Source organism: Canis lupus, chromosome 17 (genome assembly GCF_003254725.2).
Source record: "Canis lupus dingo isolate Sandy chromosome 17, ASM325472v2, whole genome shotgun sequence".
Taxonomy (NCBI): domain Eukaryota; kingdom Metazoa; phylum Chordata; class Mammalia; order Carnivora; family Canidae; genus Canis; species Canis lupus.
In genome coordinates this window covers 52,393,318-52,421,030 of record NC_064259.1, presented here as the reverse complement: position 1 = coordinate 52,421,030, position 27,713 = coordinate 52,393,318, and the positions used below count along the sequence as shown (strand labels likewise).

General features: G+C 39.5%; 1 protein-coding gene and 1 long non-coding RNA gene across 9 annotated transcripts in view; one reads left to right on the top strand and one right to left on the bottom strand.

Moving 5' to 3' along the window:
* The window catches only part of DENND2C (DENN domain containing 2C), an 83,171-nt gene extending 56,217 nt beyond the window's left edge, over window positions 1-26,954 (top strand). For 6 of the 8 annotated variants that reach the window (XM_025453438.3, XM_035700629.2, XM_049095526.1 and 3 more), the window contains 13 exons: window positions 850-894; window positions 2,938-3,125; window positions 5,834-5,943; window positions 7,754-7,823; window positions 8,320-8,397; window positions 8,932-9,072; window positions 9,832-9,980; window positions 10,908-11,085; window positions 16,022-16,063; window positions 16,972-17,077; window positions 22,951-23,190; window positions 23,444-23,530; window positions 25,113-26,954. In XM_025453438.3, coding sequence (XP_025309223.1) covers window positions 850-894; window positions 2,938-3,125; window positions 5,834-5,943; window positions 7,754-7,823; window positions 8,320-8,397; window positions 8,932-9,072; window positions 9,832-9,980; window positions 10,908-11,085; window positions 16,022-16,063; window positions 16,972-17,077; window positions 22,951-23,190; window positions 23,444-23,530; window positions 25,113-25,144 — 1,466 coding nt within the window. In that variant the 3' untranslated portion in view covers window positions 25,145-26,954. The remainder of the gene's footprint in view (window positions 1-849; window positions 895-2,937; window positions 3,126-5,833; window positions 5,944-7,753; window positions 7,824-8,319; window positions 8,398-8,931; window positions 9,073-9,831; window positions 9,981-10,907; window positions 11,086-16,021; window positions 16,064-16,971; window positions 17,078-22,950; window positions 23,191-23,443; window positions 23,531-25,112) is intronic. The other 2 variants (XM_049095528.1, XM_049095529.1) reach the window with 2 other exon arrangements.
* Window positions 3,120-27,701, bottom strand: LOC112664169 (uncharacterized). The gene is made up of 4 exons (XR_003139542.3): window positions 26,991-27,701; window positions 5,962-6,066; window positions 3,776-3,838; window positions 3,120-3,286 (listed from the first exon to the last, which is right to left on the bottom strand). It is a non-coding gene; the product is annotated as an uncharacterized LOC112664169 (long non-coding RNA).
* Between the last annotated feature and the right edge of the window lie 12 nt (window positions 27,702-27,713).

Below are 27,713 nucleotides of genomic sequence, written 5' to 3'. Positions count from 1 at the left end.
TGTCCTTAGCATCAGGTATTTCTTAGGAAACTATGGAAGTGTCTGGAAAGAAAGAAAAGAAAGGGGAAAGGGAGGAAAGTTACAGAAAGATTTTCCCTTCTGTACGTTTTTAAATTTTGCTTTAACTTTTCAGACCTAGAAATTTTTCATTTACTTGTTCAGAAAGCTGTGTGTGTGTGTGTGTGTGTGTGTATAAGTAAATTAGCCATGTGCCTAGCATTGTGGTATAAAACACTCCCTTGTAAAAGCATAGCTCTTTATTACCAAGGTACTTAAAATCCGATTGGGGAGAGTCAGAGCAGTTCAAAGCAGTCTTAGTACTGTAAGAATTCAGAGTAAAGGAACACTGAGTTTGGCCTAGCAGTAGCTCAGAAGCATTGTAAAAGAGGTTGGTGTTTCTTTATAAATTTATGTGGTTATCCCCCTGAGCCCCACACTTTCCTATTACTCTAAATTCATTGTTGGTTCTCTGTTGAGATTTTTATTCAGCCAGGCTGGTGTCTACCTTTGGTATCTTATTTGGGAATAAAGACAAGGCAATGAATGTAGAAATAAAATCTACTCTGAGCCAGACTTCATAGAATTAGGGATGAGCTGGGAGCTGAGGAGGGAGGGAAATAGGGTGTGGGAAGCATCTAGAGTGGATTAGTTGCTTCTCTGAGCTATCTCTTCCCTTTCATGACTTCCTTACCCTGTTGTAACTAAGTGGCCTGCAGAAAGGCTCAGCCTCCTTAATACTCCTGACTCCCAAGTCTCCAGGTCAATGGAGGCTTTCCACTGTTCCCAGTCCCAGGGACTTCCTACTGTTGGACAATACAAATAGGAACTCTCTCTCTCTTTTTTTTTCAGGCGAAACCAGTGGGAACGAAAGTGATGCCGAGTATCTGCCAAAGAGTGAGTGAGTCAATGGGGCTGCTCCCTTTCTCATGATGATCCTGGTTATGGGTGGAGTGGTACCTTCCTTTGTGACTGAGCATGTTTTTCCCACATTAAACTTTATTTTGTAGGCGATTTCTTCGATATAAGGACCTGTTGAGATCTGGGGAACTAAACAGGACGCTGTCAGATGTTTGACAGCATTAAAAATCTCCCATGTTGACATGAGGCAAACAGTCTGGTTCTTTAGATGGAATGTTTTTAGGGGAGCGGTGGGGTGCATGTTCAGACATATGTGCACTAGTTTCCCAGCAGCCAAAATAGTATGTGAATCATCTTTTGAGACAAGTACATACCATTAAATATCTGATCTTTCACAGTCGCTCATGTGTACTTATTTAAGTACCTTTGATATCTCTTAACACTGAGACAGGAAACATTGATCTATTTCTTATTCGTAGGCATTTATTTATATTTCAAATTATTGTGCCATTTACTTTCTGTTAGGATATAGAATCTGCCACGTACTTTTGGCTATTTGTTCAAGCCCTTTCTCGTGCTCTGTATCCTTCATCTAATGGATTTTTGCAGCAAATTACACAGTTCCTATTGAACTCACTGACATATTGAGGCATGAGAAAAGTCAGAGATGTGAATTACCAAAGCTGAGTACCAGGCATTTCCAAGTCCAATATTCTGCTCTTATGATTTTTTTTAAAGATTTTATTTATTTATTCATGAGACACACAGAGAGAAAGAGAGGCAGAGACACAGGCAGAGGGAGAAGCAGGCTCCATGCAGGGAACCCGATGTGGGACTCAATCCCAGGTCTCCAGGATCACGCCCTGGGCTGAAAGTAGTCACCAAACCGCTGAGCCACCGGGGCTGCCCTGCTCTTATGATTAATAGTCATGTGCTCTCTCCATTGGCCTGAATTGCTTCAGGTGTTTGATTCTGTAGCCATCATGACTGAAGGTGAAACTTAAGTCATCATCAGGTTCAGCCTGGATATGTAAAGATGACGAATATTACAGTGTTGCTACTGAGAAACAGGACCTAAAACTTTCTTGACTTGAACTGGGCCCTTTGGAGTGTGAAGCTTTGCCTAGAGCACTAAATGTACTGGATAATTCCAGGGAGCCATTGCAAGATGAATTTTTTTTTTAAAGATTTTATTTATTTATTCATGAGAGACAGAGAGAGAGGGGCAAAGAGGGAGAAGCAGGCTCCCTTAGACTCCATCTCAGGACTCCAGGATCACACCTGAGCCAAAGACAGACATTCAACCACTGAGCTACCCAGGTGCCCCCAAATCATTCACAACTTAGAAATAAGTGAGAATAAAGGCTAAATGCTATCCAGTTTTGAATGAAACTGCTCATTCTGTTTAAATATTTAGTATGCTTCCATAATTTCATTATTTGGAGAAATAGTCTGTTGATAGATGTCTTCTGTTGCTTCATTTTTTTCCCTCTTCATTTAGCACCATATACTGATATATAAGCAAATGCCCATTATTAGTAATATATGCCAAGGAGAGAAGGGAAAAGAACAGTTCCCTTAATGGGAGGATAGTTATTGTTTTAATTTTATAAGACTCATCCCTTTATGTACTTAGCCTATGTAGGACTCAGTTCTTTTATCAAATCCCACCCCCCCAAAACACATACACATGTGTGTGGGGTTTTGTGTGTGTGTGTGTGTGTGTGTGTATGAGATAATTCAGGGTCCCAACAATGGTGTCTCTTGTTGGGCCAGTGCCTTCACCTGACGTTTTCCATGTGTTATGCCATGAAAGATGGGACAGTGTAGAAATACGTGTTGGGACATACATAGAGTATAGGTTGGGACATGGAATCTCACCGCTGGGCCCCTAGGTGCTCGTGAGAATCCGCACTTGTTCCTTGAGTATGTCACAGCCCTCCCAGGTCTGTGTGGCCGGCACTGGTTAGTCAGTACTCAGTCATCAGTGACTGAGTGGAAATTAGTCATTATGGTTCATGACCTCTGGGTGCTAGAGGGAAGACTAAGGAATAACAAGGCTCCCTGCTTTCATTGCAGATCGCCACAAACGCTTAGCGCAATTGCAGCAGTCTTCCAAGAGGAACCCTCACTACCAGACCTTGGAGAGGGATCTCATTGAGTTACAGGAGCAGCAGCTCTTTGAACTTTTTGTGGTGGTGTCTCTACAGAAGAAACCATCAGAAATAAGCTACATTCCCCAGGTCATACAGCAGTTCCCTAGCAAGGTAGGTGCAAGGAGACCAAGAGGCATTTGGGAATGTTATGCCTCTGTGTGTATTTTATTTCCTGTCTTCTTTTTATTGTGATTTCAAGCAGCTTTTGCTACTACTGTACCTCTTGTAGGATCTGGTAGATGGTTCTGATGACATCTCCTGTCAGGCTTGAGCTTCAAACAAGGGCAAAAAAAGAACTCATTATCCAAGTTGGTTTTTTATTTTTTGCTCTGCTGTTTACTAAGTGCCCCTTAGCAAGTTGCAAAGCCTCAGTTTTCTCATTCTTAATGAGGAGAATGATAAATACGGCACACTAAGGGTAGCAGTTTAGAGCATGAACTCTAAGCCAACTCTTGCATCTGCCACTTACTAGCTCTTAACTTTGAGCAGTTATTTAACTGCTCTGTGCTTTGGTTTCTTTATTTGTAAAATAGAGGTAATCATAATAGTGTCTATCCCATTGAGTTGTAGTGAAGATTAAATGAGCTATATAAGGCACTTAGGATAGTGTTTAGCATATAGTTAGCACTATAGAATGTTACCCGTTATTAGTAAGGGTTTAATGAGATAATATATGTAAAGTGCTTAATGCAATTCCTGGCGTATCGTAAGCACTTGATAAGTGGTACTGTTACTAATAATATTATTTGGTTTTTTCCTACCTTATGCCTGAGGGAGCATAATATTAAATAGCAAATAGAAATCCCACTGTAGGTTGGGACACCCTAGAAGAGAAGAAAAAGTTTTATATTTTATTGTCTATTTAATTTTTCCTGCTTTTTAAAAAAGATTTTATTATTTGACACACACAGAGAGAGAGAGAGGGAGAAAACACAAGCAGGGGGAGCAGGAGAGGGAGAAGCAGGCTCCCCACTGAACAGCAATCCTGATGCAGGGCTTGATCCTGGAACTGGATCAGGGCCTGAGCCAAAGGCAGATGCTCAACTGACTGAGCCAGTCAGGCAGCCCCTTTTTCCTGCTGTTTGAACAAGGGGTCCACAGTTTGATCTTGCACTATGCTCTGCAGATTATCTAGCTGGCCTTGGTAAGGAGTGATCCTTTTACATAGGGACATTTACTCACACTCCATCTTCCTGTGTGGACCACTTCTCTCGTTTAAGTTAATATGCTCAGTTGCTTTAGGATTTGGGGTTTAAACCCTGAGTTACATGTTTCACCAAAAAAGTCAGTGTACACCACGACTGTACTGGAATGAAATCTAAGAGACATTTCCTGTATAACCTTTCATTTAAAAAAAAAAAAGTGCTCAACAACATTCCCACTGTAAATAAATCAGTGGTTAATTTCTTATAAAATTCTTCAGTGTAGCCTGAGAGAGCACAGTGTCACAACACTGAGCCATAGAAGTCTAAAATAACGCAATCCAGGGATCCCTGGGTGGCTCAGTGCTTTGGCGCCTGCCTTCGGCCCATGGCGTGATCCTGGAGACCCGGGATCGAGTCCCACATCAGGCTCCCCTCATGGAGCCTGCTTCTCCCTCTGCCTGTGTCTCTGCTTCTCTCTCTCTTTCTCTGTGTATCTTTCATGAATAAATAAATAAAATCTTAAAAATAAATAAATAAATAAAATAATGCAATCCAGATAGTCTTGAGGAATCAAATTTCCCATAAAGAGCTTAATTTTTTCCCTATTTTCAATTAGTCTTACATTTGCAGAAAGCAAGCTTGAGGTTGAACCTGTTTTCAACAAAGCCTGAATTAAGGGACTCAGAACCAGATAAGGGCGCAGTTGACTCTGGCAGTGATCCAGAAATGTTTCTAAACAAGTTACTTAGCATCTTTGTGCTTTAGGCTCCTTAAAAGTTAAGGTGGGAAAGAGCTGATCAAGTCTCTCTTGATTGTGTTGTGGAAAACCTTAGATGAAGATGATTGTGAGTCATTTAATAATATTAAAATAACAGAGTATGAGACAACTAAAATTTTGTTATAATGCTTTTCTGTTTCTGAAGAGCTTAATATTCAAGTGACTCAGAATGGCTGCATGGTCTGTTTAGAAATTAAATTAAAGGATACATTGTATTAGTTACAAGATGGTAATATGGTTAGTAGACTTATTATCTGCTTGTTTTATACTAATTTTTAAATATCTCTTGGTTTAACTAATTTTAGATTGTTCTTTGGCATACAATACCAGACTTGCATGGAAGGGTCTTCTGTGCTAAAATTTTATAGGAAATTGTAAACCCATAATTAGTTAGAAAAGATTATATGCTAAGGGGAATGATTATATATGGGATAGACTCTAAAAATAATATCTTTTCTAAATAACATTCATTTGCTTTTTCAAAACATCTTTAATTATTGATCAGACTATCTGGTGCTAACTGGGTTTTTGCTATCAGTATATTATAGAATCAATTTTTATTTGTTGTGTTTCCTCTAGTATGTGAATCCTAAAATAAGATTCTACTTCTAGACTAGAAACTATTTCCAGGCACCTCTCCAACATCAGATTATAGGATTTCCACAAGTAACCATTTCTATGTAAAAATAGGATTTTTTATTCTTAGTAACTCTGTTCTCAGTTGCGTCTTCAGTGATTATTGGTCTTGGCCTTCCTGTTGTATTAAACAACACAAAACCATGCTGAGATGACTACTCAGGCTTATCAGAGACCTCTTTTCCTGAGACGAGGCCGTTTTGTATTTCTAGTCTCCACTTACATAGACTATTAGCCACCTATCACATTATCTTTTTCAGGGTGATCATGGCTTTAAGCAGTCCAAAGACACAGAAGAGAGGCTCAAAGTCATTCCCAAATTTTGTTTTCCCGACTCAAAGGACTGGGTGCCAACCTCAGAACTCAAGAGGTAAATAGGCTCCTTTACCTGATTTCTGTTTGTTAGAACTGCAAAAGTAGAATCAGAATGTTTGAGAAAAGGGTAAAGCCAGCAGTTATACAGCTGTGTGGACACCGTGGCAGGTCAAGGATGCTGTGGGAGGACAGGAACAAACGGAATTAGAACATTTCCTATGTGCATACAAAAAGAAAAACATGGAATGGTTTCAGTGTCAAAGGGAAAACAAGTTTGAGAATCTCTGTAGTGTGCCAGTTCTACAGAAGGGAAAAAAAGTTCCGTTTTACATACACTCAGAAATGCCAGCAAGTGAACAAAAGGAAAAAAGACTTGAGCTTTGGAACCCTCCTTAGAAGGAGATGAAACAGAACAACATCTGTACCTTGTTTGTCTTTCAAGTGGACAGAAGCCACAGCCCATGGTGTACCTCCCGCTGTGGGTCTTGTACAAATGGAGGCTCCAGGTTGGGAGGTATGAGTATATTGAGAAGGAAAGATAAAGAATTTCTTCCTGGTATCTCAAGGGAACCATGTTCAATTAATAAACAGTCAGCATCTCTGAATCCTGCTTGTTAGTACATACCTGCTTTGTTCAGAACCGTAATTACTGACCATGCTCTTAAGGCTGAAAAACATAACTCTGGGAACCATGTGACATGTAGATACCCTGCTGGCGGACAGTCTCACCCATTGCCTGAGTAGCTGCTTTGCCCTTCCACCTACATTGCCTCTCATCTGAGCTGCTGTGTCTCCTAACCAGTTTGGCCTGATGGCCACTCTCCTTTCTGAGCCATCAGTCCTGACACTCTCATGGTGTCAGGTGTACTGCTTACGGCACAGACAGCTTCTTTCACACTGACCTGGCTGCTCCATAACTGTGCCCACTTCTGCCACCCAACAAGTTTTATGGGACTTTTTCCTGGAACATTTGGAAAATACAGAAGAGTAAATAAAAAGCAGAAATTACAATTCACTGGTATTCTGGTACTCAGAGATGATAATTAAATATTTTGACATATTTATTTTCCATCTTTATTTTTGGCCATATATAGGCATATATATATTGGCTGTTCAGATTTGGACTTCTTTGATTATTAGTGAATTTCTTTCTTGGTCTTCTTTCTGAAAATTACCTATGTAGATCTTTTGCCTGTGTTTCCAGTGAGGAGTTGATAATTTTCCTATTAACTTTTTTACATCAAGAATATAATCCTGGGGGGCAGCCCGGGTGGCTCAGCGGTTTAGCGCCGCCTTCAGCTCAGGGTATGATCCTGGAGACCCGGGATCGAGTCCCTCATCGGGCTCCCTGCATGGAGCCTGCTTCTCCCTCTGCCTGTGTCTCTGCCTCTCTCTCTGTGTCTCTCATGAATGAATTAATAAATAAAATCTTTAAAAAAAAAAGAATATAATCCTTTACCTATCACTGTTCCATAGGGACCTCTCAGAACTAAGTAGAAGAATTTGGAAGGGAAAAATAACTTATCCAAGTCCTTCACAGCTTATCTAAACGTTAGACTAAATTGGATATTTACAAAAGGAAAGTAGACTTGATTAATAGCTACACTGGATGAATAAGAAAGTAAAAGCAGACAGTGGCATCAGCAGTTCCTCCTGTAAATATGCTCTCACTTCAGTGCAAGGCAAGATGTTCTCAGGCTTGGACATTTCCTCTCAGGAGGAAGGTGACTTGTAATAAATGTAATATTAATGGCTCCTCTCACATCACAAAATGACTGCTATTGGACATTAATTTTCAATTATCTGTTCCATGAAGAATGGTATAAGCAGTGTGTAGATCTCAAACTATTGACTATTTTTTTCAGTGAAACATTCTCCTTTGTCTTAACTGGTGAAGATGGGAGCCGTTGGTTTGGTTACTGTAAGAAGCTCTTGGTAAGTACCAGATTTGTGCTACAGGCAGGGTTGGTCAAGTCAGACTAAGAACTTCAGAAACCTGATTTCTAGGTGACTTTGAGGGCTGCTTAATGATCCATGTATTAAAGAAACTATGTTAGCTTTAAATAGTAAGAGCAAGTTTGGAGTTAGCTGCAGTATTCCAGAATAAGAGGGGTATGGACTTATTTTATTTATTGGTTTGCCTGTTTTTTATTTGTTTGTAATAGACGAAGAAATCATGACAGAGTGGCTGATTATCAGTCTGGGTCTATTCAAGGGATGGACCTCCATGAGCCAATCATGGGAGCCCTGAGTTACTTTCTTCTTGCTTAGATGCCTCCACTAAACCTGGAATAAATCATGCTATCATATTTTAGCATTTCCCCATTTGTCAGTGGGGATGAGAGCCTTGGTTACTACTCTGTTACTAAGAGAGCATTAATAGTTAGAATGAACAGATGTGCTTCATATTTGCTTTGTTTTTTTCTTTTAGCCAGAAGGCAAAGGGAAGCGACTACCTGAGGTGTACTGCATGGTTAGTCGCCTCGGCTGCTTCAACCTTTTTTCCAAGGTGAGAGCAGCATGAACTCTAGGGAAGGTGCTGTGCTTTTCTGAGTAAGTTTTTGTTTCTGATGATGTCACTAGGCAACGTTTAGTGACAGAGACTCTAACATACTACTCTAGAAAGGGTTCTCAGTAGGAGAGTAGAGCTGTGGGTCTAGAGACTCTCAGGCCTCTAATCCAGATACTCTTGTCATGTCATCCTCGTTTTGGCTTGCCAAACCTCCCAGCTTCAAGGAGAACATGGCCTGAGGCTTATCTTGTCTCCTGTCTTTCCCAGACCCCACCCAGCAAGATTATCTTCTCTGCCCTTACCTTAGTGAGATGAAAGGGGCTTCTCTTCTAAAAATGAGTTGATTTATTTGAGTAATTTTTCTTGTGGATGTAAAGATATCCCCAAGAGAGATGATGCCTTTAATTGACATTTATTTGTGGAAAAATTTGCCTTAAAATCTTTTGGTGTGATTTTCAAGTTTGTGCATCATGTTTGGCAGTTCCTTGCATTTTCAAATCCCTAAAAAAATAACATATGTTGCATGTGCAGATTTTGGATGAGGTAGAGAAGAGAAGAGAAATGTCTCCAGCCCTGGTTTACCCATTCATGCGAAGTGTCATGGAAGCTCCTTTCCCGGCTCCTGGACGCACCATCACAGTTAAGAGTTACCTCCCTGGTGCTGGTGATGGGGTAAGTTAGCTCACTTTGAAAAGATTTTTTTTTAGGATTTTTATTTATTCATGAGAGACATACACACACAGAGGCAGAGATACAGGCAGAGGGAGAAGCAGGCTTCTTGCAAGGAGCCTGATGTGGGATTCAGTTCTGGATCCTGGGATCACACGCTGAGCCAAAGGCAGACACTCAACCATTGAGCCACCCAGGCGTCCCCAAAAGATTTGATAGCCACCAAATAGCAGGGCTAACACTAATAGACAGTTTCCAGAAGCCTCATGGCATAGTTTTCTCTTTTCCATTAACTAACTGTGCAGAATGTTTTAGTCTTACAGAACACTGGAGAAATGTCCGGGTGATCTGTGAGATAGTTGACCCTCCAGACCCAGGAGCCATAGTTTTTCTGTCTTTCATAGATTGAGCCCCTTCGTAATAATTTCAGTGTGACAAATGAAGATTATATATGCCATTATCAGGTGGGATTAAAGATTTTAGCTGAAATTTATAGGGCAAAATAAATTTTGCTCCATCTTGAGGTTATGAGTTCAGGCCCCATGTTCGGTGTAGAGATTACTTAAAAAAATAAAGGTCTTTTAAAAATCATATTAATAATAAGGTGTTGGCTCTTGGGATTAGTATAGGCAGCTTCACAAACTCTGTGGCAAAATCTCTGTCTAGAATTTAACCTGTAAGAGAATGACAGGATCCATTGATGATATTGTTAGAGATTGTTTTCCGATCTGAACTTCCCTGATTCAGATGCTTTCATTTTAGTCAATTGAACTCTGCCGACCGCTGGATTCCCGATTGGAGCATGTTGACTTTGAATGTCTCTTTAAGTGCTTGAGTGTGTGCCATCTCATCCGGGTCTGTGCCTCCCTCCTGTTGGAACGGAGGGTAATCTTTGTTGCCAACAGCCTAAGGTGATAAATATGTAAAATATGTCACTTCCTACTGGTATTTTACTCGTTCTCACTATTTTAAGATTTGGGCATATTAAAAAAACTGTAGATCTCAGTTACCTAATGACATGGATAATTCCAAATGGTAAATAATCCAAAAGCTATTTGCATTAGGCTATAGCAGTGACTTTGGGATTACAATTCATATATCTTTCTAAATGTGTTTTACTTAAACTGTTGTTAAAAATTCATGTTAATGAAAAAATTCATATTGCTGGAATGAATAAGTCATGGGAATAAAAGGTACAGCATAGGAAATATAGTCAGTGATAGTGTGACATTATAAGGTGACAGATGGTAACTATGCTTGTGAGCATAGCAGAATGTATAGAGACTTTGAATCACTACATTTACACCTGAAAATAATATAACATTGTACGTCAACTATACTCAGATTTTTTTTTTAAGAATATCTTTTTTTTTCTTTTTTTTTTTTAATTTTTATTTATTTATGATAGTCACACAGAGAGAGAGAGAGAGAGAGTCAGAGACATAGGCAGAGGGAGAAGCAGGCTCCATGCAGGGAGCCCGACGTGGGATTCGATCCTGGGTCTCCAGGATCGCGCCCTGGGCCAAAGGCAGGCGCCAAACTGCTGCGCCACCCAGGGATCCCTCAGATTTTTTTTAAAATTGGTATTGCTTTTCTAAGTACACACTACTTTTTAGCAACATAAATTATGGGAAAAAGCTGGTTAAGACAAAAATTTTTCAGTAAATTAAGTTAAAAATTTAAATAAAATGTTAAAAATTAATGGGTAATCACAGAATCATTAATCTGTCATCACTGATCATTAAGCAGTGTCAGTTTGTAATTCTGTAACATAATATCTGAACCATTCTCCTTGTGTTGCTCAGTAAGTGACACCATTTGCTTTCTTCTCTGGCTAGCACCCTGTCAAAATGTGGCCATGCTGTAGTTGCCACACTATATCCATTCACCTGGCAGCATACCTACATTCCAGTCCTACCAGCATCTATGATTGACATTGTGTGCTCACCTACTCCATTCCTTATTGGAATCCTGTCTTGTTCCTTACCGCAACTCCAGGACCTACCCATTGAAGAGGTGAGATGGGAGAAATAGTACCTATGGAAAACACAAGGCACTGATAAATGAAAGCAAATCGCCTTTAAGAATGATGGAGCTGGGGCAGCCCTGGTGGCTCAGCGGTTTAGCGCCGCCTTCAGCCCAGGGCGTGATCCTGGAGACCTGGGATCAAATCCCACAGCGGGCTCCCTCATGGAGCCTGCTTCTCCCTCTGCCTGTGTCTCTGCCTTTCTCTCTCTCTCTCTCTCTCTCTCTCTCTCAGGAATAAATAAATAAAATCTTAAAAAGAATGATGGAGCTGTCATTAATATTAATACATAGTCATTATTAATATTAATGCATAGTCATTAATATACTATGCTATCATATTTTTTGTATCTTTTTATTAAAGTGAGAAAAATTCTGTAGTACACAGGAATCCAAATTTGGATCTTGTTTACAATAGATGGGCTAATTCTTGTGTTGTTCTGAAAGTAGGTCTTTTTGTTTAAGTCAAACACAAGAACTACTTTGGGTTAACTTAAAAAATTGTTTCAGGGTTGCCTAGTGGCTTAGTCGGTTAAGTGACTTTGATTTCAGCTCAGATCATGATCCTGAGGGTTGTGAGATGGAGCCCCGAGTCGGGCTCCATGCTGGATATGGAGCCTCTTAAGATTCTCTCTCTCTCCCTCTTCCTTTACCCCCCACAATTTAGTGGTCAAAACAAAATGTATAGCTCTGTGAATTCACAAAGTGAATGCTTATGTACTCATGTTGGAAAAGAAGGAAAACATCACAGCCCTGGAAGTAGTGCTAGCACCTTGAGAAGTCTCCATCATGCCACCTTCTATCACTGTTCCCTTCCCCACACTCCGTGAAAGGTGACCACTGTCTTGACCTTTATAGGGATCATTTACTTGTTTTTCTTTATAATTTTACATCCTAGGCATTTATTACTAAACAGTGTAGTTCAGCTTTGCCTGGTTTTATGCTTGTTATAAATGGATTCACATATATTTTGTATGGCTTCCTTTGATTAACATTATGTCTCTAAGATTCATCCATGTTGGTGAGTTTAATAGTCATTCGATCATTTTAATTGTGGATAGTGTTCTGTTGTGTGAATGTACCATAACTTTTTATCCAATCTGCAGTTGATAGGCATTTGAGTTGTTTCCAATTTAGGATTATTACAAATTATGCTGCTCTAAATATTCTTGTGTATGTCCCTTGGTACATATGTGCATGCAGTTCTAGGGTATATACTTGGAATTCCTGGATTATAGGTTAAGCGTATCTTCAACTTCAGTAAATACAGTAAAATTTTTTCCAAAGTAGTTCTGCCAAGTTAAATCCCCACCACCAAAGCACAAGGGTTCCTGTTGTTCCTGTTTACTTTTGGGAGTGAGCATCTTTCTGTGTTTATTGGCCATTTGAATATCATCTGTTAAAAATTCATTGTCTATTTCTACTGGATTATTTACCCTCATTGACTTGTAAGAGGTATTTTTATATTCTGGATATCAGCTTCTTTGTGACATACCTTTTTATTCTCCAAAATTATGTTTTTTAATGTACAGAAGTTCTTCATTTTAACATAGTATAATTATCATTCTTTTCCTTTGTGGTTAGTGTGAGGTTTTATTTTATTTTATTTTTGTGAACTGTTTGTTTTTCTTTATATTAACTTCATGGAGATACCCTCCTATTTCATCTCCTGGAAATTTTGGTAGCTTTATTATAGTGACTTTAATTTTTGGTTCTGAATCCTGGGACTTGATTTTTTTGTATATGATAGGAGGTAGGGGTCATTTTTTAAAATATGGATAGCCAACTATCCTACTACCATTTATTGGAAAGATTGTTCTTCCCCAATACTCTGTTATGTTAACCCCCACCTTTTTCCCCACCTTTTTTATATTGAGCTATAACTGAAATATAACATTGTATTAAGGTTAAGGTATACAACATAATAATTTATATGTGTAAATGTTGTGAAATGATTACCACAATAAACTACAACTCACGCAATTAACAATTTTTTGTTCTTGTGTTGAGAACTTTTTTTTTTTTTTTAAGATTTTATTTATTTATTCATGAGAGAGAGGGAGAGACACAGACAGAGGGAGAAGCAGGCTCCATGCAGGGAGCCCGATGTGGGACCCGATCTGGGGACTCTAGGATCACACCCTGAGCCAAAGGCAGAGGCTTAACCGCTGAGCCATCCAGGTGTTCTGTTGAGAACTTTTAAGCTCTGTTCTCTTAGCAACTTTCAGATATACATACAATACAGTATTGTTAACTATAGTCACCAGGTTATACATTACAACCCCAGGTCTTATTTATCTTATAACTGAAAGTTTGTGCTTTTGACCACCTTCACTCATTTCACCCATCATCCACCCCCACCTCTGACAACCACCAATCTGTTTTTTGTATCTATGCATTCAGTTTTTTTAGATTCCACATACGTTCGTTCTTTTTCTCTGCCTTATTTCTTTAAAAAAAAAAAAGATTTTATTTTATTTATTTGACAGAGAGCACAAGCAGGAGGAGTGACAGGCAGAGGGAGAGGGAGAAGCAGCCTCCCGGCTGAGCAGAGAACCTGAAATGGGACTCAATCCCAGGAACCCCAGGATCATGACCTGAGTCAGAGACAGTTGCTGAACCCACTGAACCACCCAGGCACCCCTCTGCCTGACTTATTTCACTTAGCATAATGCCCTCTAGGTCCATCAATGTTGTCACAAATGGCAGGATTTTTCTGTTTTATGGCTGAATAATATTCCATTGTGTGTTTGTGTTACATTTTCTTTATCTGTTCATCTACCAGTGGACACTTAGGTTATGTCCATGTCTTAGCTTTTGTAAATAATGCTGTACTGAATGTGGGGGTGCCCATCTCTTTTCAAGATCTTTTTTCTTTCTTTCTTTCTTTCTTTCTTTCTTTCTTTCTTTCTTTCTTTCTTTCTTTCTTTCTTTCTCTTTCTTTCTTTCTTTCTTTCTTTCTTTCTTTCTTTCTTTCTCTCTCTCTCTCTCTTTCTTCTTCTTCTTCTTCTTCTTCTTCTTCTTCTTCTTCTTCTTCTTCTTCTTCCTCCTCCTCCTCCTCCTCCTCCTCCTCCTTTCTTCTTCCTTCTTTCTTCTTCTTCTTCCTTTTTTTTTTTTTTGGATATATGCCCAGAAGTGGGATTGCTGGATCACATCCACATGTTAGTTCTATTTTTGATTTCTTGGACCTCCATACTGTTTTCCATAGTAGTTGCACCAGTTTACATTCCCACAAACAATATACAAAGCTTCCTTTTTCCTCCATATTCTCACCAACACTTGTTATTTCTTGTCTTTTTGATAATAGCCATTCTGACTGAGGTGATATCTCATTGTGGTTTTGATTTGTATTTCCGTGACGATCAGTGACATTGAGCATCTTTTCATGTGCCCTTGGCTAATTTGTGTGTATTTGGAAAAATGTCTATTCAATTCCTCTGCTCATTTTTTTAAGTGAACTCACTTCTAATGTGGGGCTTGAGCTCAAGATCCCACCCAAGATCAAGAGTCACATGCTGTACCAACTGAGCCAGCTAGGCATGCCCCTCCTGTGTTCATTTTTAATAGGATTATTTAGCGTTTTTTTTTTTTTTTGCTGTCCTATGAATTCTTTATGTATTTTAGATATTAGCCCTTTATCAGATATATAATTTGCAAGTATTTTCTCCCATTTTGTAGGTTTCCTTATGACTTTATTGATGGTTTTGATAGGGATTACGTTGAATCTGTAAATTACTTTGAATAGTATGAAAATTTTAACTATATCAGTTTTTCTCATCTTTGAGCTCAGAATATCTTACCACTTACTTGCATTCTTCAGTTTCTTTTATCAATGCTTACTGTTTTCAATGTACAGATCTTTCACTTCCTTGGTTAAATTTATTCCTAGGTATTTTATTCGTTTCAATGCAGTTGAAAATGGGATTGTTTTTTTAATTTCTTTTTCAGATAGTTCATTATTAGTGTATAGGCACACAGCTGATTTTTGTATTAACCTTTTTTATTATGGAAAATTTCAAATATATATATAAAGTAAACAAAAGGTTAAAATAACTCCAATTACCCTACTTCATTCAGTACTTACCAACTCATGGCCCATCTTTACCCTTACCCATTCCTCTCTCCCATATTTTGAAGCATATCCTGATGAAATTTCATTGTTAAATATTACACTATAAATCTCTGTAACATAAAGGCATTTTTAACAAAATCACAATAGCATTATCACACCTAAAAAATTTAAGACTTTTTTAACATTTATTTATTCATGAGACACACAAAGAGAGAGGCAGAGAAATAGGCAGAGAAGAAGCAGGCTTCCTGTGGGGAGCCTGATACAGGACTCGATCCGGATCAGGACTGAGCCAAAGGCAGATGCTCAACCACTGAGCTACCCAGGTGCCCACACCTAAAAAATTTAATAACAATTCTTTAATATTAGCACAACCCAGTGTTCAAACCTCCATTTTGTAAATGTTTAATGGTTTGTTTGAATCAAATCCCAAATAAAGTGCACACATTGCATTTGGTTGGCATGGTCTCTTTGTAAATTTTAATGTATAGATGTTATCGGTTTTTTTTACTTGCAATTGACTTCTTGATGTGTTGAAGAGTTAACTTTTAAATGGGCTGTAACTTGAACTTAATTTTTTTAAGATTTGATTTATTTATATGAGAGAGCGCACGAGCAGGCGAAGGGTCAGAGGGAGAAGCAGACTCCCCACTGATCAGGGAGGCCAATGTGGGGCTTGATCCCAATACCCTAAGATCATGACCAACTGAGCCACCCAGGCATCCCTGAACTTAATTTTGTTTAAAACTATTTCCATTTCTTGAAAGAATCAACACCCTCTTCCTAAACTAGCAGTGCCTAATGTATGTCTCTGAATGTCTCTGGTTTGACTTAGCTGGCTCCTTTATCCCCTAGGTGCTGATAGTTGATCTCTGTGCAGACAAGTTCTTACAGGAGGTAAGTGACAAATGAGGTGATTACATAATGTTTGGGGATAATTGGACAGAAAATATGTGAAAGTTCTTAGAGAAGATGACTCAGGCAAGACTTTTAGTTCCTACACATACTTGACATTGTGGCCAATCATACAAGATTGACTTGAAAATTGGGTTAGGTTTATAGCTGTCTCTCCCAAAGAAGGAAGGAGGAAAGAGATCAAATGTCATTTTCAAGAAAGGTAACCCTCCTTTGATGTCCATATAGGTTGATGTATAAGCCTCTAATTTAATTAAATTTAACAGGCATTCAGCATTGATTATTTCTAGATACTGTTAGTCAGAATCTAAAAATGCGTATGACACAGTTTGAGCCCTCAGACCTTATAATCTAACACTGGGAAGGGACAGCAGACATATCTGTAAGGTTTTGGAAATGGTATAATAGAAATTTCTACAGGGTACAATAGAGGCAAAAAAAAAAAAAGTGGTCATTTATTGTGGGCATTGAAAGTGGAAGGAAGAGTTAGCAAAGCCTTTTTAGAACAAGCGCCCTGTATGGAACCTGTATATAAGTTGGTGAGCACTGAACACAGGGAGAAAAGAATGTTTCCCAAGAATTAGCTCATAACATTTGAAACACTGCTTATTTGTGGATGATCCTTGTAATATAGTGTAAGACTTGTAGGTGAGAGATATTTGGTGTAAAGGTATGAGAAAATGTCATAAGACATTATTATTTTTTTATGTAATTAAGATATGTGTACCATAAACATACTGAATTTTGCTCAGTATAGGGAAGGAAGGTTCAGATTAGATGTTTAGCCATAATCTATACAAAATCGCCTGTAGAATGTTGGGGACTTTTATTAGTGTGTTTGAGATTGTCTCTCTCACAGGTCATGAAATACCTCAATTTCTTCTCTTAAGGTATCTGATGAGGACGAAATTCTGCCTCCTAAACTCCAGGCTGCCCTGTTGCAGATTTTGGAAGAACGAAATGAAATCTTGGCTCAGGAGCAGAATTTTTCACAAGGTATGAGATAAATGGTCTGAGAACTCAAAATCAAGGCAGTAAATAATTGACTAAATTCCCAGCATCCTGCTAAAGGATGTACAGAAGTATGAGATTGCCTATGATGTGGAAAGCCTATAATCAGCTTCCTGGCCAACCCTCAGATGTCCTGGTCCCCTTCTGGGTTCTATTTATGGAATGCTATTCCCCTAGATGTCCGAGACGTCCAACATGCCTCGTGCTCTTTTTTTCCTGAAGGTCCATACACATGTCACCTTCTCAGTGAGGCCTTTCCTGACATTCCTTTTTATTTTATTTTATTTTTAAGATTTTATTTATTTATTTAGAAGGCACAAGCAAGGGGGAGGAGCAAGGAAAGAGGGAGAAGCAGGCTTTCTACTAAACAGGGACCCCCCCCCCCCCCACACACACACACATATGCAGGGCTCAATCCCAGGACCCCCGAGATCATGATCTGAGCCCAAGTTAGATGCTTAACCGACCGAGCCACCCAGGCACCCTCCTGACCATCCTCTTTAAAATTGTACCCGTTCCCTTAGTGCTCTCTACCCTCTTCCCCTACCTTAGTTTTTTTTCTCCAGGGCTTTTTTCATCACATGTGTTAGAAATATAAGGTCCATGAGAGCAGCAACAATTTGTTTTTCTTTATCTCCAGTACTTTAAACAACAGGAAATAAGTAGGTACTCCATAAGTATTTGTTGAATAAGGATGAAAAATATTTACTGACTAGCTTACTCTGTACTAGGCATTGTGCTCAGCACTTAGCATACATCCTCCTTCATTCTTGTAATGTCTTTATGAAGCAGGTATCTTTATTTATTTAATCTCCATTTTACAGATGAGAAAACTAAAGCTATTTACGATAGGGACCATTAAGAGAGGAGCAGGTTTAGAGAAATAATGAAAAGATTCATTTTGAATATTGAGATACCTATTGGACATTCAACATGTAGCGGACATTCAACATGTAGCAGACATTCAACTAAAGATAACAAGTAGGCATTTATATACATGAATTTAGGATTCAGGGGAAAGAGTTGAACTAAAGACATACATTTAGAAGTTGCTGTTTTGGGGTGCCTGGGAGGCTCAGTCTGTTAGGCATCTGCCTTCTGCTCAGGTCATGATCCCAGAGTCCAGGGATGGAGCCCCGAGTCAGGCTCTCTGCTTGGCCTAGAAGCCTGCTTCTCCCCTTGCTTGTGTGCTCTCTTTCTCTCTCTCTCTGTCAAATAAATAAATAAAATCTTAAAAAGAAGGAGAAGAAGAAGAAGTTGCTGTTTTAAAGCTGTGGGACCAGATGAGATAACCCTACAGAATGAATATAGATAGAAAATAATAGATTTAAGGGTTGAGCCCTGGGTTGGCTGGTAATGGTGGGGTCAGATTTCCAATGTTTGGCAGTAGTAGGGAGGAGGAAGAGGATCCAGCAAAAGGTGACTACAAAAGCAGCTAGTGAAGGAGAAGAAAAAAACAGAGGAGTAATATTAGAGAAATTGAAAGAAGAGCTTATTTTACCCAGGAAAGTAAATAGTTATTATGTCTAATGTATGAAGAGGTCAAGTGAGATGAAGACCAAGGATTGACTGGTGGATTTGACAATGAGAAGGGCTTCTAAGCCCTTGGTAACAGCAGATTCAGTGAGATGATGGGAAGAAAGTGAGATTGGGGAAGGTTCAAGAGAAAATTGGAGAGGGAGACAGATCATAACAGACTTAATCATAGGAAACTAAGAGGGGTGCTGGAAGGGAGAGGGTGGAGGGATGGGGTAACTGGGTGGTGGGGAGTTGAGGAGGGCACATGATATAATGAGCACTGGGGGTTATATGAGACTGATGAATAACTGATCTCTACTTCAGAAACCAATAATATATGTTAATTGGATTTAAATAAAAAATAAACAATAAATAAATAAACAAACAGGGAAAAAAAGAGAATTGGAATGTCACTCAGCTTTTTATAAAATTTTTTTGGAATTACAAAGGAATTACAAAAATAGTTAAGACACTTCTGTAAAAGAACAACAACATTGAAGGGGCTGCCCTAAAAAACATCAATTAATCATAAAATCATAGTAATTAAGACTGTTTGGTTTTGGTTCCAAAATAAATAGAGCAAAGGGAAGAATAGAGAGTGCACAAGCATAAGGAAACTTAATTTGTGTCAGTACCAGCATTGCATATCAGCAGAAAAGAATGAACCATTCAGTAAACAAGAGGAGGGCAACTGGTTTTCCATATGAAAAGAAATGAATAGGATCTATACCTCACCCTATCACAAAACTAATTCTGATGATTTAAAGATATATATGTTAAAAGTAGGGGCTCTCAGGCCTGCTCAGTCTGCTCAGTTGGTAGAGTGGGCAGTGGGCAACTCTTGATCTGGGGGTTATGACTCTGAGCCCCACCCTGGGTGTAGAGGTTACTTAAAAATAAAATCTTTAAAATAAATAAATAAATAAAGTTTAAAGTTAAACATTAAAAGTTTAGAGAAGAATAGAGGAAAATATCATGTTTTGGACAGTAATGGATTTCTTAAATGTGGCACAAACAGCACGAAATTTTTAAAAAGACTAATTTGACACTTTAAATTTTTTTAAGACTTTATTTGAGAGAGAGAGAGAATGCATGTGAGAGTGCAAGCCATGAAGGGGGCAGAAGCAGACTCCCTGTCAAGCAGCGAGCCCTATGCAGGGCTGGATCCCAGGACTCTGGGATCATGATCTGAGCGGAAGGCAGATGCTTAACTGACTGAGCCACCCAGGTGCCCCTGACACTGTGAAGTTTTTTAAATTTCTGATCATTAAGGGACACCATGGAAAAGAAACAAAAGACAAGCTATAAACTAGGTGAAGATACTTTCAACAAATATAACCAACAAAGGAATAGTATCCAGAGGGATGCCTGGGTGGCTCAGTGGTTGAGTGCCTGCCTTTGGCCCAGGGTGTGATCCTGGAGTCCCAGGATGGAGTCCCACATCAGGCTACCTGCATGGAGCTTGTTTCTCCCTCTGCCTATGTCTCTGCCTCTCTCTTTCTGTGTCTCTCATGAATAAAATAAATAATCTTTTCAAAAAGACTTTTAAAAAAAAGTAACAGTATCCAGAATTTATTTTCAAAAATTCCTACAATTGAATAATAAAAAGATGAACAACCCAATAGAAAAATGAGGAAAAGATGTGAACAATCATTTCACAGAAGAGGAAAAGTGAAAGGCCGATAAATATATGAAGAGGTGTACAACCTCATCAGAATCTGGGAAATGTAAATTTAAACCACAGTGAGACACCATTTTATACCCACCATATTAGCAAAACTTAAAAAGTCTAACAAGGTCAGGCGTTGGTGAGAATGTGCAAATTACTTCAGCTGCTTTGGAAAAACAATTAGGCATCATCTAGTAAACTCAAAGATGTATATATCCTACAGCCTGACAATTCAACTTTTGGATATATACCCTAGAGAAACTCTTCCACATGATAATTAGGAAATAAGCAAATAGTTTTCAAAGTAGCAGCAGTGTATGTGATAGCAAAAATTAAAAACAACCTAACCGTACACTGACAGAACATAACATTAAAAAAAGCATCGTAAAACATATATTGAAGAAAACAAATTACAGAAGAGTATGTGTTACATAATATTGAAAGATGTACAAGACCTAATAGTATGTTATTGGGGTTGCCTATGTATATAGTGAAAGTGTAACCTAAAACTAGGGAATGAAAAAATAAATAAATAAATAAATAAAACTAGGGAATGATAAACACAGTATTGCTGATAATGGTCGCCCTCTATTGGAGAGTAGGAGAAGAACACCTCAGAGAGGTTTGGAGATAACCTTGATACTGTGTTTCAAGCTTTGTGGTTGAGTACTGGTGTGTTCATTTCACTGATGACCTTATGAAATATTTATACATGTAAAAGAATATACGTTAAAACAGAACCAAGTAATTTAAGATAAGTTCTAGAAAAGCATTATTTTAAAAACAAAGGGAGTTAGATTAAGAAAGGGTACAACAGGTATAAACAACTCTTCCAAGAAGTTTTGCTCTAGGGACATTTGGATGGCTCAGTGGTTGAGCATCAGCCTTCAGCTCAGGGCATGATCTTGGATTCCTGGGATGGAGTCCCACATTGGGCTCCCTGTGGGGAACCTACTTCTGTCTCTGCCTCTCTCTCTCTCTTTTTTTTTTTTTTAATAAATAAAATCTTTAAAAAAAAAAGAAAGAAAGAAAAAGAAATTTTGCTGTAAAGTGGGAGAGAAATGGCACAGTAACTGGGAGGCTGGGGAAAAAGTGTTGACAGCAAAAGCAGTGATGGACCGTGGATTCTCAGCTGCAGAAGGAAAGTGATGAGAAGGACATCTGTTGAGCAAAATATAACAAAAATCTAGTTTATATCAAATGGAATGCCAGAAGAGGCCTTAGAGGTCATCTAATCAGCCCCCTCATTATACAGATACGGGAAGAGAAGTCACAAGGGGTAAAGCGAATTGCCCACCATTATGCTGTTGCTTCATGGTAGAACTCTGACTAAACCTAAGTCCCTGATTCCCAGTCCAGTACGGAGCCTATAGAAAGAGCAAGTGACAATTTCAAGAGGGAAAGAAAAACTATTAGGTGTGGAAGAAAAAGGAGGACTCTAAGTTGATTCTGAGTTTTGATCCTAGAACCTGAAAGGCAAAGTATTTCATATCATAATGGTTAAGAATCAACTGACTTGGAAGTCTGGCAGCTTCTGTACCCTGTACCAGATGAGCTGACCCTGGAGAATGTCTTTGTTTTGAGCCTGTTTCCTCAGCTGTAAAAAAGAAATAATACTGACTTCACTGGATTATTATATTTTTAAAAGCTCTAAATACAGTGCCTGACCTGTCTTAAACATTTAGTAAATTATTATGGAATAATGGTTGCAGTATGAAATGAGAAAGTTGAGAGAGAACGGATTTGGTGGAGAAATAGAATTAATTTGGTTTCATATGTATATTTTTTATTTATTTGATTCATATTTTACTCATTTCCAAAGGACCTGAGTTGACTTTTAGACAGACGGCATTTAAACAGTGATGGGACAAGCAAATGATGATTACCTGTAGGTAGCCTAAAAATGTCGAAGGTCAGTTCCGGTGACATCAGGTCTGGAGAGATAGAGTTGCATATTATCAACATGGAAAGCCAGCTCTATCTCTCTGCTGGTTAACTATTTAAGGATGAGAATGCTGAAAAGTGGTCTGAGGACCATCCTTAGGGAGAGGAAGAAGAGGCAAGAGAAGAACAAATGTGTTTGGTCATAAAACCAGGAGAGGAATCCAGAAATCAGGAAAGTCTAAAATTATGGGAGAAGAGGAATGAGGAGTAAGTAGGTTAGCACAAATGCAGCACAGAGTTTAAAGGAGAGACAAATAGAAAAGCGGATTAAATTTGGCTGGCTCTCAGGCACCTGGGTGGCTCAGTGGTTGAGCATCTGCCTTTGGCTCAGGTCATGATCCCAGGGTTCTGGGATCGAGTCCTGTATTAGGCTTCCCTCAGGGAGCCTGCTTCTCCCTCTGCTTGTGTCTCTGCCTCTGTGTGTGTGTGTGTGTCTCATGAATAAATAAAATATTTTTTAAAAATAAATAAATTTGGCTGGCTCTCACTGGTGGCCTTTGAAAGAGTGGATGTGCAAGTCAGGCTGAAAGATGTAATACTAGTATGTGTAGGAAGAAAATAAAAATACTAGCCATTGGCTTTTTGTGGATGGTGCAAGGAAGCTAAGAATGAGGAGTCTCAGTCCTTCAATCCATTTCCTATGCATCACTTTCATAACAATTTCCCATAAACACAAAGCTTGGGGTTTTTTCTTTTCTTTCTTCCTTATTTTTCTTTCATTTTGCAGCAGATGTGACACTTAACTCGCTGGTATCTGAGGCATTTGTGAGGTTTTTTGTGGAGCTGGTGGGACATTATTCCTTGAGCATGACTGTCACGGAGCATGGGGAACGTGTATTCCAAAGGGAACCATTCCGTAAATCCCACACCTCCCGAAGTGTACGCCACTTCCTGGATCTCTTCATGGAAACGCAGATGTTTGCAGGCTTCATCCAGGACCGAGAGCTTCGGAAAACTGGGGTGAAAGGTCAGTTTATCATCAGGTCTTCCTCAGTATTTAGTGAGCACTTGGAAGGTTTGAAATCCGTGGTATACTGATTTCAGTATGAAATGTTATGAAGCTTCATGGGCTCAAAATCTGAGTTGTTTTATGATGGAAAATACTTCTTTCTGTAATTTTGTTTTAACTATGGAAGCACATTGGCATTAAGCACAGAGTTTTACTTAAGTGATTTTTAGTAAGTATTGGACAATTTCACCAACATGAGTTTTCCTTGTAGGTTTGTTTGAGGTCCGGGCCCTCCAGTATTTGGAAACAATTCCAGAGTCTGAGCCCAGCGGGGTGAATAGAATTTTGCGGAGTCTTGGTGAGTTGTATATTCTTGATAGATAATGTGACTAAAAAGCCTTTTGCAAAAAGTGTGCCTCATCACAAAAGCTTTGTAATCAAATCAATAATGTAACCTCAGACAGACTGACCAAACACCATGACTGTAGTTCCAAAGTGTTTTGGAGAAAAAGAAGTCTTTTTCAGAGGTTGAAGTCTTTTTCAACTCTCCATCAGAGTTGTCCTTGGGTCTGTTTTCCTCGGATGACATGAGAATTTGCTTATCGTAATTATTAATCTTTTCTACGTCACATCACAGGGAAAATCTCATAAAAACTTTTCTTTTTCCCAGAAAAGTATGCTTGGAACATGCAAATTTTGCACATAATTATAGAGTATTCAGGGACTCTCCTGAGCCCATCCAAGGACTCCAGATTAAAAACACCTGGTTTAGGGGGCGCCTGGGTGGCTCAGCTGGTTAAGTATTTGCCTTCGCCTCAGGTCATGATCCCAGGGTCCTGGGATCAAGCTCTGCATCAGGCTCCCTGTTTCTCCCTCTTCCTCTGCTTGCTGCTCCCCCTCCTTGTGCAAGGGAGCTCTGTCAAATAAATAAATAAAATCTTAAAAACAACACCTAATTTAGAGGGCATCTGAGGCAAAAGAGGATATCCTACAAGACTAATTTTACACTTCAGAAAGAAACACAGGGGATCCCTGGGTGGCTCGGCGGTTTGGCGCCTGCCTTTGGCCCACGGCGCAATCCTGGAGTCCCAGGATTGAGTTCCACATCGGGCTCCCTGCATGGAGCCTGCTTCTCCCTCCTCCTGTGTCTCTGCCTCTCTCTCTCTTTCTATGTCTATCATAAATAAATGAATAAATCTTAAAAAAAAAATTAAAAAAAAAAACAGAAACACAGATGTTTATGATTTTTCGATTATTATTAACTTTTTATTATCCTTTGTGATATTGGAGAACAGTGATGTGATAGGCCAAAACAATGAAGGACCTATATTCCATGGTGTTTATATTGGTCATTAAAATATATACCCCCTGGTGACCAGACTTATCGTAGGGTCATTTTGTAATGTATAAAGATACCAAACCACTATGATGTACACCTGAATCTAATAGGACATTGTCTGCCAATTATACTTCAATACAAAAGGAAAAATATGCCCCTAATTAAAATTAGGCCTTATCCTTAGCTAGCTGAGAGACCATGGACAAATTATGCCTTGGGCTGTTATTTCATCTTTATACCATGAGGTTAGATCAAATCAGTGGTGCTGAACTCTGACTACAATATTTTAATCTCTGGGGAATGTAAATGAAAATTTTCCCCACCCCTGGCTCAAGAAATCTCTAGGGATCAGGCCAAGCAATTTTTAACTATAGTCAAGGTTGAAAACCACTGGATTAGGTGATGTCTGAGTTCTCTTCTACCTCTACAATTAGACACTTGGGGTTTGTTTGTTTGGTAGTTAAATCACATGCCAGCTTGAGATGGCAGGTTACTCCTGGGCCATTCTGAATGACTAAGTTGTTAATCCCTTGCCTCAAATAATGTACAGTAAATAAAAAATAAACTAATGAGAGTTCACTCTACTTCTTTCTCCCTTTAGGAAGTAAAATGAAATTCCTGCAGAAGAAATGAAACCTTTGATTGACTGTCTCCATCCTAAATAGAACAGAAAGTGCCAAAGAAATACTTTTCCAAGAGTCAGGATGCCCTAAAGTAGCCTACAAAATCCTGGAAAGTTGAAATGGTTACAAAGTGGGCCAGGTTCTTGGAGAATTCTCCTGTTGCTGCTGTAGTAATCACTAGAGGATTGTTGGGAGTAGTCTAGAACCAATGTTCTCATTACTCTGCCTCCAATTTTTTTTTCAGTGGCCTTTTCTATTTGATTCTTGGGCTCATTTTTTGTGTTATGTGCTTATTAGTCTGTGAAGGCACTTGTCTTTTACTAGGGAAAGATTTGTTGTTCCATTTTTTAAAAAACAGCTCAAAGATGAGCACGATGAGAGAAAGGTACTGGGGAAACATGATAGAAGTGCAGAGTAGGCCCCGCACACATAATTCTCATCACTGAAATACCATGGCAGTTTTAAACCTATAGGCTCTTTGAGCTAAGGAATATACACATCATGTATCTCCAGTTTTTATTTTTTAGTCTAATGTTCTGTCTGGGGGAATCTCACTTATGTGGAAGCCCTTATTTGTTAACACTGTTATTGAGTATCTTAAACAAGTAGACACCTTGCAGCTCCTCCTCCACATTGTGTGGCACTTGAGTAGCTTGTCAACATTAACTTTGTAGGATTATGGCTAGTAGGAAGATATCCTTTCAAGGGCATGAGAACTACCCCCCCTTTTCTTAATGTCCCCAAGGTGCCATACATGGGGTACATGTATGTCCTATTATTCAGTTTTTAGGTCAACCTGAAATACTTGCACCTCTGTTTTACGAATGAGGCGACTGGACTCCAAAGAGGTTAAGTAACTTGCCCAAAGTTATACAACAGAGCCAGAAACTGAAGCCAGGATTATTCATTCACAAACGCAGAGGAAATTGGGTAGTTCTGCAGATGGAAATTTGAGCTGTGGGATTATAACTATTGAAAAGGTTTTCTTTTAAGCTGAAGTGTACCAGAGCCAATTTTCAGCTCTGATGATAAGGACTTCAAACTATAGGTGCCTACGTGAGACTCTTTTTGGTTCCCCTAGAATTGTTGTCTTTTTGCCCTAATTAAATGGGACGCAGACTACAAACATTCCTGGGCACTCACCACATAATCACCCCAACCCTTAATATCTAAAATACTAGTGACTAGAAGGAGGAACTTCTCAGTGATGGTATAATTTTCACTGATAAATGTTACAGCAGATGTCAGTTTGTTCTCTTCAATTCCTGCTGATGGTTTTAGCTGGCATAAAAATATCTATTTAGACTTAAAACCTTACAAGTTGTATTATGATACAGTTTATTGACTTGTACAGTATTGTCCTCACAACCCATTCAGGTGTGCATGAATGAATCTGAAGCATACCCCATTTAAGACCGGTGCTATGTAATTCTTACGACTCTAGAAAATGGAACTGAGCCTATGTCTTATTAAAAAAAAAAAAAAAAAAGTTTATTAAGCATCTTACTCCAGCAGGGCTCTTACCAGACATCTCTGTCCATGTGCCACTCCAACCCTGAGGGGAGACTTAGTAATTGGGACTTGTTTATACAACGAGGGTGGGCATTACCGTGGTGAATCCTGACCGTCCCTCTGTGAGGAGACCTTTGCTTCAGCGATGGGTCTTATTTTATCCCCGTGACCTGAAGCTGCCTCCTTTTCTTAGGTCTGTTTTATTTTTTGTAAAGTATTGAGTGCTGGACGTACTTGTAAAAGAGTTGCTCAAGATTTGTACAAAGTGTCGTTTACAGATCTTTTAATGAATAAACACAAAAATTCCATGGGTCTCTTGGATAATTTTAAATAAAGTTACTTACGACGTAAAGGTCTTATACTTCGCTTAAACCGATAGCACGTTTGTCTCATGAGCGGTTTCAGCGTAGCCTAAGCCGACTCCAGCCGTGGGCAGCGCTTCCAGGCGCCGGCCGGTGTAGACCGCTCTGCGGGCGGGGCGTGCAGCCCGGGTCCCTGCTTGGTCTCGGGCCGCGGCGGGGGGCCGGGGGCCGGGAGGCAACGACTGGCTCTCGGGTACGCCCCGACGGCGAAGGGGCCGCGGTTTGTCGGAGCTGAGTCGGTGCGCGGCTCACCTTAGAGCAACAGGGCGGCTCCTGTTGCTGCGCAGACCCTAAAGCTTCGCGATTTTGACGGGCGACTGGCGCCGACGTGCAGAATCTGTCCAGTAACTGCATTTGCCCAAGGCAAGGGTTCTCGCGGAGCCGACGACTAAGGGGGGGGGGCGGTACAGCAAGTAGCGCAAGGAGAAGAGAGAAACCGCCACAAACAGAAAAGATAAGGGTTGTAGGTGGTAGGTCAGGGGAGTGGGAAACCAGCGTCCTCTCCCCGCCAAGTCCCTGCAGCCAGTTTCCTGCAAAAGTTTTTTAAAGCTTTCCACTCCCAGATACCAGCCTCCTGCGGGGAACGAAAAGTCCCACTCCCCCTCCAAACTGCTCCCAGTCGGAGGCAAAAAGTGGGAGCACACTGGAGGGAAAGGAAATAGAGACGGTCTGCTGATTCCGGGAACTCGCGACGTGACGTCACGT